The sequence below is a fragment of the Scomber scombrus genome, chromosome 1 (assembly GCF_963691925.1).
Source record: "Scomber scombrus chromosome 1, fScoSco1.1, whole genome shotgun sequence".
NCBI classification, from domain to species: Eukaryota; Metazoa; Chordata; class Actinopteri; order Scombriformes; family Scombridae; genus Scomber; species Scomber scombrus.
In genome coordinates this window covers 29,432,359-29,444,983 of record NC_084970.1, presented here as the reverse complement: position 1 = coordinate 29,444,983, position 12,625 = coordinate 29,432,359, and the positions used below count along the sequence as shown (strand labels likewise).

General features: G+C 38.7%; 1 protein-coding gene across 1 annotated transcript in view; it reads right to left on the bottom strand.

The window, feature by feature from the left end:
• myo9aa (myosin IXAa) overlaps positions 1 to 12,625 on the bottom strand; it is an 83,242-nt gene that overhangs the window by 18,179 nt on the left and 52,438 nt on the right. The window contains exons 11-18 of the mRNA XM_062425154.1: positions 10,963 to 11,084; positions 9,450 to 9,591; positions 8,423 to 8,618; positions 6,794 to 6,913; positions 5,224 to 5,299; positions 1,600 to 1,743; positions 959 to 998; positions 734 to 856 (exon numbers count right to left, since the gene is read on the bottom strand). Coding sequence (XP_062281138.1) covers positions 734 to 856; positions 959 to 998; positions 1,600 to 1,743; positions 5,224 to 5,299; positions 6,794 to 6,913; positions 8,423 to 8,618; positions 9,450 to 9,591; positions 10,963 to 11,084 — 963 coding nt within the window. The remainder of the gene's footprint in view (positions 1 to 733; positions 857 to 958; positions 999 to 1,599; positions 1,744 to 5,223; positions 5,300 to 6,793; positions 6,914 to 8,422; positions 8,619 to 9,449; positions 9,592 to 10,962; positions 11,085 to 12,625) is intronic.

Sequence of the window (12,625 nt, the reverse complement as noted above, 5' to 3'; positions counted from 1 at the left end):
ACCAACAGCCCGAACACAGAGTTCACTCTCAAAGAAATTGGTAAGAAAAATTGCAGTTTTTGGTTGTTGAAAGCTTTTTCTGACCTGGAAAGTGTTACTGGTTGCTGATGACAGCTTTTATCTGACCTTTTTTTTTTTTTTTTTTAGCAAATATTAACAAAATTATTATGAATCTTAATCTTAGTATGTAGTTGTGGTCACCTTTATCTGCTGAGGAGGACAGGAAATTACTCTACCGACAAATTAAATGAGTTCATTTTTGGGTCTAGGCCCATTTCAATTTTATAAAATAATCACTACAGTTATCTATTTTCTTGGTCTCATCGCCCACAAAGAAAGAAAAAAATTCAATAAAGGGTGTCTAAGTGAGAAAAGGCTAACTTTCTCAGCAAATCAGATGTATTTCTTTTTTCATTAGATTTCCAGACAAGATGTCATACATTAAGACTTCTGGGTGGGTGTATGAACTACGTAATGGACTTCACACACTTGATGAACAAATACAGGGATTAGTCAAGTGGACAGTAAAGGTCGTGGGCAAGCAGAGAAATGGAGGGATGTTTCCATTCACAGCTGGGTTTAAGGGACACACCTTGTTTTCATCATATTCACAGCTGGAGGGAGATTCCTCTGTCCAGCTCAGGCTAATCGTGTTGTTTTTACAGTGAGAGCGCTGAATGGCAAACCACAGTGCTGCAGTTCACTACTGGCTCTGTGTGTTTGTGTTTCTGACCTGGAACTGTGCGCTGATACTGGGTGGTTTCTTCTTCTTGTGGAGGTGAAGCAGTGACTTGGTGATTCGGTCGTGAAGCGTCAGGTTGCTGAGGTACTTCAGTGACTTGACATTCAGTAAGTGCTGTGGTTGGGAATGTTGGCAGAACAATGAAACATTAAAATATATGGCTTCCTTTAATACGAATAACGCAAGATGATAACATAAAAATATCTTCCACTTTACCTTCGGAAGAACTGGTTTAGATTTGTAGTTTTTGTTCCTCCTGTTTGTAAAAAACAAAGCAAAAAAAGTTATAAATTTAGTATTAAAATCCTTCCTTTTGATCTTTAGATGTAGAAGTGAGAAATGTAGCTTTTTACTGTTAAGTAAAAGGTCACCAGTGCATTTAATTAATCCCTGAAAGTCTTCCCAAGTGGGTCATATCCCTGTCAATAAGTTGCTACTTTATTCATCCCTGTGGGGAAATTTTCTTTTCACTTGCTCCCCTCCGTAGAGAGGTCAGAGGTCAGGGTCAGCTACAGAGCAGCACCCTTGGAGCTGGTAGGAATGCAGTGATTGCTGAAGGACAGTTCAGCAGGGCAGATGTTCACTGACAAAGAGTCTGAACCTGAGACTTTTCAGTTTTTAAGACGTCTCTGGGCAATTGGGTTGCACAGCTGGCTACGACAACAAATAGCAGTAGAGTTTTGTGTTTCACAATTGGTAAACTAAACACACACATACACAAAAAAAACAACAAATAACAGTGGCATAGTTTTTAAATTAGAAATAAAACACTGAAATTAGGGGAGCATAATCTATACATCATCGTTTAAGGATAGTTTCAAGTATTACGATGTCTGAGGATACTTCTTGTAACTCACATAAGGATGTCGTGGGCTCTCTCCAGGAGCTTGCTGCTGGCAGAGTTGACAAAGATGCCATCTTCTTCTGTGGTGGCGGAGCTGCTGGAGGATAAGCGGCTCTGCCTTCCAACACGCCCATTCCAGCCGAGGCCCGGAGAACCCCTTTGGAAAAAACATACGTGGATTAATTTATGAAAATCCATTAATTGAAACTAATACTTAAGGTAGAGAGTGGTACACAGTTAATAATAAATGATAATAGTGTTTATTTTGAAAATTTAAAATAAAGCTTTTTTGCCTTTATTTATATAGTAACTGGCAGAGAGGCCGACAGGAAACAGAGGGAGAGGGAGAGGGAGAGAGAGGGGGGGGGGGGGGTTATATTCAATATAGATTTCAGTCATATAGCAATGAGTCAACCAGCCAACCAGGGGCCTTTCTGTGTGGAGTTTGTATGATCTCCCTGTGCCTGTATGGGAACCTTCCACAGACCAAAAACATATAAGTTAGGTTAATTGGTGACTCTAAATTGCCTGTAGGTGTGAATGTGAGTGTGAATGGTTGTCTGTCTCCGTATTATATGTTATCCCTGTGGCTGACTGGCAACCTATAATGCGCCTCTCACCCAGTGTTAGCTGAGATTAGCTCCAGCTCCCCTGTGACCCTCTAGAGGGATAAGCGGTAAAGAAAATGGATGGATTATATGTATTTGAAAATGAGAACTGTCTACTCTAGGGCTACAGTATTTTCCCCCAAAAAGGTATATCATCATCAGGAGCATTATGCTGTAGTTCATGTGTTTTCTTCCACTGACAGTGAGTGGAACTCATCTCACACAGTATTTGACACAGTTTTCTGAAGTCTTGCAGGGTTTAAACCTCAGGCCTCAAGGTGAAACCTAACCACCTGCCCAGAACACAAACATAAACACGGGCGGTCAGGTCATGGTTAAACCCATTAACCAATCTGAACTATTTTAGCCCAGAGGAGACGAGAAAAGACCTGAGGAGTAAGAGGAGAGTAGAAAAAAGATAGGAGGGGAAAAGGAGGAAAAATGAACTGAGGTATCATATAAAAAGCAAGAAATAAAGATCATCACCGATTTTCAGAACCAGAGTATATTGTAGGTGCAGCAGTAGCATCATATCTCTTCATCTATTGATTCACAAAGTCTATAATAGCTGAACTCATAAGGTATGTTACTAACAAAGGGGTCAAATTGCTCCTCGAAACAAAATAAAAACAACTTGCGATGAGGTGTTTAATGTCTAATAAAAGTAACGTTTACACAGAAGAGGTGAAAAGGTCGAGCTTCTTGGTACTGTAGATATCTTTGGTGGAGGGCTGGCTGTTTGGATTTAAAGTGATTTTCCACTGCAGCAGTGTCAGAAAGTGCAAAGAAAAAAAAATAGATGGAGCTTAGGCCCCAATCCATGTAAGTGCTGACATCAAAAATTAAAAAGGAGAGCGTTCTCTGTGCTAACTGTTTTTGGCTTCTTAGGCACCACATTATTTCTTTCTACATATTTCTTGAAGTATTTGTCTAAGAGTGATGTAGTATAACTATTACAACATACTGTAGGTTTAATTTTACTGTGTTTTCTTTTGCAGTCAGACCTTTAAAATACTGAGTGTTAACTTTGAAATGAATTGCAGATGCAGGCTGAAAGTAGAAACCAGGCATTAAATAAAACAACATAGGTTTGACTGGTCTTCACATTACTTTTTCTCTCTGTAAGAGTCATGGACGAGACCCAGAGGATGCTTCTCTAACACAGCTCGACTATCCTCATGCTGAATCTCTGGGGGGCAGTTCATATGATTTGAACTACCTGCATTACATTACATTATTGTGAATTACGTCACAGGATCCACAAAGCCCCAATATTTAAGAATAAATCAAAGCCTTTGAGAAAAAGCTTACATATAAAAACGGCTTCCTTTGTGATGTATTTTCTCATATAATCTTAGTTCCGATGTTTAAGAGTTTATTATGTATGACTAAATCAGAAAACAATTTCTGACCCCACAGTATGAAATAAAGAATAAGCACGAATATTCTGTTTGCATCTGGCCCATCAAATAAAAGAGAATCTCTCCCCATTTGATCATCAATTTCAGTTAATGGTGATAGCACAATATGGCTTTTGTAGTGACTGTTTATCTCCATAGTCTCCCTAAGAGTCCCATAAAGCACTGCACTGTCCGCTGCTCTATCCAGCAGTCTAGCACCCTGCAGGGCCTTAATATTTATCACTCCCCGAGCACTTCTCTCCAATGCATAGTTCCGACTTTACATCACGGAGGAAGCAGCTGGCCAGGGGGTTTAGTGCTGTCTCAGTACGGAGAGGATGAGTGTGTGCAAGTGCGAGTGATAGAAAGAAACAGAGAGGGAGGGCAGAGGTTGCAAATCACATTAAGGGGGGACTTTAACAGCCCCACACTGAGCTCCTGTGTAACAAAAGCTGTCTTGTACGAGCCGCTCTGTGCTACCAGTCATGGTTGTGGGCTGCTAATCTCACGATCCACAGCTAATTAGAGGAGGTGGTGGACCAAGGTCTCAGTGGGATGCTATGAGAGCAATGCTAGGGGTCACAGCACAGTCATCACTCTATTTTTTTCTGCCCCCCAAGGCTTACCACTTTTGTCCCAAAGCTCAGAGCTGTATGAGGATTAAAAATACCTAAAAATATGACAGCATCTAAAAAGCTGGTATAATCTGTTTGTTGACACTGACTTTCTACAGACATCTTTGTTAGATGTGTATAAGAAATATGTGTTAAAATACAAAATGTAACAGTATGCCCCAGCATAAACTGAAACCTTTGCTGCATTTTCCCCCATCTTTCTCTTTGCATTGACTGTCTGTTTTTCTACTATTGTCTCACTAAATGAGGCATAAAATGCCAAAAAAGTTTACAAGAAGTTCAGTCTATCCGGAACTGCTCAACTGAAACTGGGTGAACAGACCGTATAAATATAAAGAGACATCATTCAAAAAACAGACACACTATACTTTCATCTTGTATCAATATTTCTTTTTTTTGTTCTGTAAAAACAATCTGAGGAGTAAATAATCCAAAAAAGCAATGAAAATATAAACAAATATGGAAGTAAACACATAACTAATCATTAATCTGTCATATAAATTTATGAATATAAACATATTCAATTCATCTGGTATCTGAAAGACAGACTACATGAGTAGAAGTGGTGAAAAAAGTGCATCAACATAAATACATGGGAAATTAAATAAACACCTGTGCATTAAAATCAAATCAAAATGAATTAAAAATATAGAGACAACCTCTATCAAGTCTATCGGGCTGATGATTTAACCGCTTGTTACTGTTCTTGGTTTCTGGTGTTGTGTTAGATTGTATTACATTGTCAGGTGTGCGTCACAGTATTTTGTCCTCATATGAAACTTCACAGGTGTTCACGTCAGTGTGTCAATCCCGTGCATATCTGAGGTATTTTTATGAATGCCTTCATTAAGAAAGTCTACCACTGCATTTTTATTTATAAGTAATGATTATTTATCTCATGCCCGAACCTGTTATTCTAGATCAGAAGCCTTATAAAGATCTTGAAACATGATACTACAAGAAACCACAAAACATTTCCACCGAAGACTCTTACCGTGGTGATCTCTCATTGATGGTGTTGCTCCCCTGAAGGTCTGACAGTGGTGTACGCGGACTCTTTCTGGTAACACCTGATCACGAACAGACAGGATTGCATTATATGAGGAAGGCACACACACAAACACACACACACACACACACTCGCTCACACACACTCACACATTCAGACAAACACACAACAAACAATCCAACCCTTTAAAATCATCACAAGCAAAGACAGAACACACTTCTGACACCATGTGACACTCCAGTGTTATTGCAGTGAGTGTTATGTGCCCTTTTATTGATAATTAAATTGACTGCAGGTGATTTAATATTGAAACAAAGATCTGCAAGGTTAATAGTGAGTTACTCTTGTTAGTGTCAAATTACGGAAGATGATACTGAATAGCTATTAGTTTAGTCTGGACTGTAGGTTTACTTGAAACTTGAATCTGCTATTTTAAATGCCGGTATTCAAAAAACATTTTTTTCCCCCAATAATCAATTATTCAATTAAACAAGATCCAGAGCAGAATGGATTACAGTGTTTACTACAGTGTGAAGGCTGGGTTTTTGGCAGTGATAAGCCTACAGCTGATGGACAAAGTGATATTAACTCCTACACCAGCAACCCTTCTGATCCTACAGGCAATCACAGTGAGGAGAAATCAAAAGGGATCTAGAGTATGTTAGCCTACTATTAAAAAAAGCGATTTAATTTTAATTTTTTTTTAATTTTATCAGGGGACTTAACAGTATACCGTTTTCACTTTCATCACTTTGTACAACATTTTCACCCTCATCTGGAGCTGCAGGGTGGCACAGAACAAAAAGACACAAACACATTTGAGTGTAATGGAAGTGTGTGAGAAAACCTACACATACATACATACAGGTTGGCTGTATGCCCTGCACCACATGTGAGGTCAAAACAGCTGCCTGTGAGGAAGTTAGTGACAATAATATACACATCTGTGTCCCAACTATGTCCCATCAGTCTTCTATCACCATCACCAGACTATGTGTGATTAGTCACAAGTTGTTTTTGTTTTTTTAGAGGTGTGCTGTGGTGGACAAGCAACTACACCCGCTGCCCGGCAAACAATACTGGACATAAAAGCGTAGCTCTGTGCCAATGTGGATACAAGTGATGGACACCTGGAAGTGTTACCAGATAAAAGTTTGTTTACAGAGCGCCACAACCATGCATGTATCTGCTAGCACTTTTTTACTAACACAGAGTTAGTGACATGATGGCTAAGCATGCTAGTGAAAAACATGCAAGACTAAAAACAAATGCATGCAGGTGCAAAAGGGGGGGAAGAGGGAGACAGAGGGAGGGGAGACCAACAAGCATCTAGTCTAATAATAGAAATTAAGAGTCACAAAGCAGAGAAAAACTTTGTGAAAGTATGTCTCTTTATATTTGAATGTTCTTATGCTTTTGATCTCTCTTGGCTTGACACTGGCTGCAATACGCTGCAGTTATGTTGATGATGCTGGTCGGCCTCGCCCCTACAGTTTCCCAGGTCATAGTCTGACATGAAAGTAAGGAGGAGTTATTGTTGTATTGGCAGCCTTACTGTACTTCTCCTCTTTGCATCTCTGCAGGATCTCTAAGCTTCTCTGATGCACAGGGTGCTGCAGAAAGCTAAAACTATCCACACTTTTCAAAACTGCACAGGGAGCAGCGTCATCATGCCCTTGGAGAAGCAAAACAAAAGAAACAAAACAGAGAAGAGAGAAGAAAAAAAAACACACAAGGGGGGAAGAGAAAGAGAGAGAGAGAGAGAAATGACAGATTAGATAGCGAAGAAGAAGAGATCAAGAGATGCAGTCGTCTACTGGAGAGATACCTGTGCAAGACTTTTGGAGAGAAGATGATTGACATTCAAAACTGCAGTTGTTGGCAGCAGTGGGATGTTTGCCATTGTAGTTTTTGTATGTAAGTATTTGCCCCCCAAGGTAAATCCTAATAATGTCTTCACAATGCAAGACAATAACAATACAATGTAAAGGTGTCGGCTATATGCTTTATAACTCCACGTCATCTTTGACAAGAGTTTTCAGAAGTTAATTAGACATGAAATCTGTGCCAAGTAAGTCAAAAAATATTGTCACGAGTGCTCTAGAAGACATGTACTGAGATTCCCCTTGGGTGACACTGATGTGTTCAGTTTGGTTGGAAGATTTTCTAAATGATATCTAAGGATTAGCAAAGGATACAAGATTTTTAATAAATATATTTTTACATAACCACATCTACATTTAATACTGTAAGTATAGAAAGGATGGAGAGGGTGCAGAGCGAAGTCTGAGTCATACAACGGCAGTGCTGAGAAAACATCTGATGACAGGTTCTACTGCATATCAAGTACAGCTTTTACTCTAAAAGGGAAAGAAGAACATTCATGTAGAGCCAAAGCTGAGAGAGAGAGAGAAAGAGCAACAGCTACTGTAAATACATGGCAGCTCTACAACTACACAACAGTGCACACATACTACAGAACAGCAGCTAATGAAGCACAAAATATGTCGAATGTAAAGCAACCTATGGTGAAAGAAGAGGACAAAGTTGTAACTGTATGGTAAGTGAGCATAAACTGTAGTAAAATCCAAACAACTATTTTTAAACGTTTATGTCGTTTATTGGCTGAACACTGCTCCTTTTTTTCCTTTTCTTTCAACACTTGTGAGCTCTCACCATCCAAACTGTTTCAGAGGTGGCAGACAGTTTTTGCTTGCTGTCAGCAAATAAACCACAAGCTTCAAAAACATAGCAAAAATAAGCATTTAATAATTACTCCCCTCCTTTAGTTTGTCTGCTAGTTTACCACTACTCTTCCTGAACAGTTTATAATTTTCACCCACTTATGCTCACATGCCATCCAGGAAACTCAATATCCCTTCTTTCTTTGTGGATTCTTTGGCGTTGTTCTGAAACATCCTGAGCTTCACACACAACACTGATTATTATTTCTCTGTCTGCTTTTGACAGTTGACAAATGTGCTGCTGCAAAATAGTACAAAATATAGACACACATGAATCACTTGTCTTTACATTTGTTGATATTTCTTTAGTTTTTATTTTATTTTCCAAGCTCAGATAAAGTTTCCCTTCTTTCCTTTCCTGTTTTTATGTCTTTCAACAGAACATACATCTGCCTAACCACTATAGCAATCCTCTTTAAAGAGCTGGTGTGTGAGCTTACCAGTCTTCTTCTGCGTGTGTCTCTTCCCAGCCTCTCTGAAAGCCACCAGGGCCCTGAAGTAGGCTCGGAGTACCGCCCAGCGGAAAGTGGCTGATGGGTCGATGCCGATCAGCCCGCAGATGAAGGCGTTCTTACTGCTCTTCAACAGAGCCACAATGTCCGGGCGCATGTGGTCTGTATTCTTCTCCCGAAAGTCCTGTGTGTGTGTATGTTTGAGTGTGTGTGAGAGAGAGAAAGACAATGGCATGCAACAGTATTATGATGATCAAGTTTGCTTTTGAGTTCGCCACCATGTCTTCAAATCTAAGGATTGTGAAAAGTTTTTTTGGTTGACTGCATATGAGGGCTGTAGTTCATGCCAGATACCAGATCTTGATTTGATTGCGTAATACAAAGACAGATAATAAAATGGCTTCTTATGGTTATAGAACCAGTAGCAGTGCAATTATTAAGTGTGTAGTTTGGTTTGTGATCCTGGTGTTGGAGATACAATTTAAAAGGTTGCATTAGTCATGTATAAAATGCAACTTCATATGTTATACCTATATTATTATACTAAATATATTAAAAGTACATATTATATATTAGATTTGTAGATATTTCTACAAATGTATACTTCATTCTTTTTACATCTTTAGCCAATATCAGTTGTGTTATTTGTTTATTTAATGTCATTTATATATAAAAAAATATGTAACTTAAAAGTAATACTCACCAAAATGTCACACAACATCTAGTAATGTATTATTTATTTTATAAAGGTGATGTCATTTTTTAGGTCTAAGCCTTTCAGCTCCAATTTGAAAAAAAAAAAAAAGAAAATAAAAATGAACAAAAATGTTTGAACACATGTAGAGTGATACAATCACCATCATATCATTCAATCAGTTGTGTGTGAACGTGTGAGAAAAACACAACGAAAGCTCAAAAGGTGGGGCAATAAAGTGGAGAGGGGCTTCTGCTTCTTCTATTCCCTTTCTGTCTAATCAATTATGAGGAGGGGAAATAAAACCAAGATAATACTGACCTTGACACCGTACTTGACCTTGCCAGCATAGTGTCGGATAATGAAGGCGGGCTCCATGACAGCAGGGAACTCGATGTAGCTGTTCCCTTCATGTTGCCGCTTGAACTTATCCAACAAAGTCTGATTGGTTGCTTGGGGGAAGCTAAAATGAAAACCACGAGAGAGTTTAGTTTGCATTATTTTCTATGGAAGCTAAAGAACAACAGGTTTATTTAACATCTTGTGTCTAAATGAAAACACTTCACATGAGGAGCTCTGCAAAGGAATCATACTGTTTAAAGCGGTCAAATACACTATGAATACAGTCCTTTAAATCACATTGAAAACATTCTACAGGTTCCTGATCAGTTCATATAACACAGCCCTTTTTTCTCCATCTATACCACACATTTAACAGCAGTTACCTCACCATTGCTTATAGTGAGCCAGTGGAAACCTGGCAAATTAACATGATCTGATCTTTAAACAGTTTTGACATTTTATCCTCTGATGCCACAGGATGAGGATTATCATTTTAAAATAATCCTGGCTCAAATGTCCCTCCTTTCATTTTCAAGAGCCACACATTTTGCAGAAAATCAACAGTTTACAGGAAGAGAAGAGGGGAAGAATGAGACACCAGGGTTTTTGGATCAGGGTGAAACCTGATCTATGGAAATATCACAGCCAAAGACTGTGCTATTCCCAGCTATTCCAAGATCGGGGGAATTTGATTCGGTGTCCAAATGGAGAACAAGGGAAATGTAAACTGGAAATATTGTTAGTAAAAATAGTCTCAGCACAGCTGTGAATCTGTAAGAATTAAAACGGTAATCTGATTACATTTCAGTTAAAATAAATATACATTAAACAAAATGTGCATGTATTTAGTGTTTGACAAATAGCCAATACCTTACAAACATTTTCACATGGAGCTCTGAAGGTCCTTATACTGTATATGTTAGATGAGATCATCATGTGCCTCCTTTAGTCCTTTTACCTGACATTAGCCCTTTTCATTAGGATTGCTTTTTCTTTCCCTGCAAGAGTGTTGAGACCTTCTGTCATTCCTTCAGCTTGAGTTTTTAAAACATGCACGTCAGCAGACCCTTTCAACTCGCGGAGCTTCATGTTCCCTCTGCTCTGACGGGTTTGACAGAACCCTTAGCTGCAGTCCCATGTTTCTCACTTCATCAGTTATCACACGTGCTTGATATTTTCATTGGCAGACTGACAACGAGTGGCTGAATGAGCTAATGAAAACTACATTTGATTAGCATCAAATGGCCTAATGCATGCAGAAGTTCATAGAGTTGTCTTTAAAGGACTGAACCCAAACAAGCCGAGGGGGACAAAGCCTCACATACGATCATCCTATAAAATTAATAAGACTGACAAGGTAGCATGGACACCTGCCAACTTTCAACATGCCTGAAGCATTTGATGGTTGGAGTTTCCCCACAATGCAAAATAAGATGAGTTATAAATGAAATGAACAAGTAAAACAGGCAGTCGGACAGGCTGAGATACCCACTTGCACTCTTCATCCAGGAGGTGAAACAGCGCTGTGGGCTTCTTGCTGATCAGGTTGATGCAGCCCGTATTGTCGATGTAGTCGATGTTTCGCCAGCTGATGCCCTCTACTCTATATTCCTCCTACAGGAACACAAAATGCAAACAGAGAGCTCAGCATTGTTCAATAATACTGTTGGTCCGAGAGTTTTAATGTAGGCAGGCTGCAATCCTAAAGCTCAAAGACTTTCAAATATGTACAAATCAGTGAGTAGCAGCAGATCAGTGATAGGCTCTCTGGTATTCATGGTGCATATATAAGTCATATTTCTCATGTAAAGAAATGAAGTCCCTTGTTTCAACACACACATAAATAACATAAAATATGTATATTTTAAAGATTCCTATTGTATATTTATTTTTTAAGCAATTGGAAATAATTATTGTTAGGTCCAAAGTGCATGTGGCATCAGAGACAAGATCTCTATAACCCATAAAAATATGAATTATCAATGCGTCATCAAAAACAGACAGCTGTCCTACGTAGGTTGGGCTGCTTTAATTTCTACTATCAAAGCAACAATGTTGTTTGTATGCATGCCTTCATGTTGTCTCGCCGTGCTAAAAAACACTCCTCAGATCTTGTCTGGCCTCTTTGTGGTTTAATAATGAGAGAAGCATTCAGAGCATTTACCAATGTTCTTCTCCATACATGTTTTTTCCCCTGTGTTCCTGGGAAAGAGATTCAGCAAATAAAGACCTTAATCTAGGGGGGATTTAACAAAAATCACTAGTCTCCTTTTCTCTAGTCCCCTTCTCTTGTTACCCTAAAATCACAAAGCTGAAAAAAATTCAAGTTAATCATTGTTGCTTAAACCACTTTCTGGGCTGAAGACAGTAAAGTTCACCAGAAGGAATACTGTAAAAGGGAAGATGATGCCCTCCTGCTGTCACTTTTTCAGTGTTTGGTCAAATAAAATGATACATTTTCACTTTAAGCTTTGCAATCAAGTGAAAGAGTTTTCTAGATTACTTCTGCTGTTAGTCATTATTGTAGAAAAGATACATTTCATTAACATTACTACAGTTTAAATGCATTATTTTGTAACACATCCTGTCCTCTTTCAGCGATGTGTTGTTTGTGCCGGGCTTTCTCCACGCAAACAACCCAGCAGCTTCCATTTGATTCCCATAAACAAAAGATTTTAACCAATTCAACAAAATACATTCATCAACACTGGCTGTTATTCCCCTGCTGAAACCCGCAGCTGGTTCATCCACTTGGAGATATTACAAAATCAGATGGAGAAGCTGTTTTTTGAGACTGTATTTCCTGAGTCTGTGGAAAAACAACTATTTCCTTAACATCCATAGACCCATTTAAAGGTCAGTGTTTCCCTGGAAAATTCAAGTTTCAAGAAGTTCAGTGCAACAGCTGGAAGATGGATTTCTATTCATGACAATTTTTGTCAGAGCGTATTACACTGAGAGCATTACAATCCCAGAAATCACCATAGTTTATTCACTAGACATTGTTATACATTATATTGCTTTATGTTATGTATGTTTATGTTAATCTTCATCACTGTACGTCTGTGAGCTATGTCTTTAATGCTGGCCTGCAAACTAAATTTCCTCTTGGATAATAATAAGGCTGAATCTGTCCTTTTTCATCGTTTAACAGC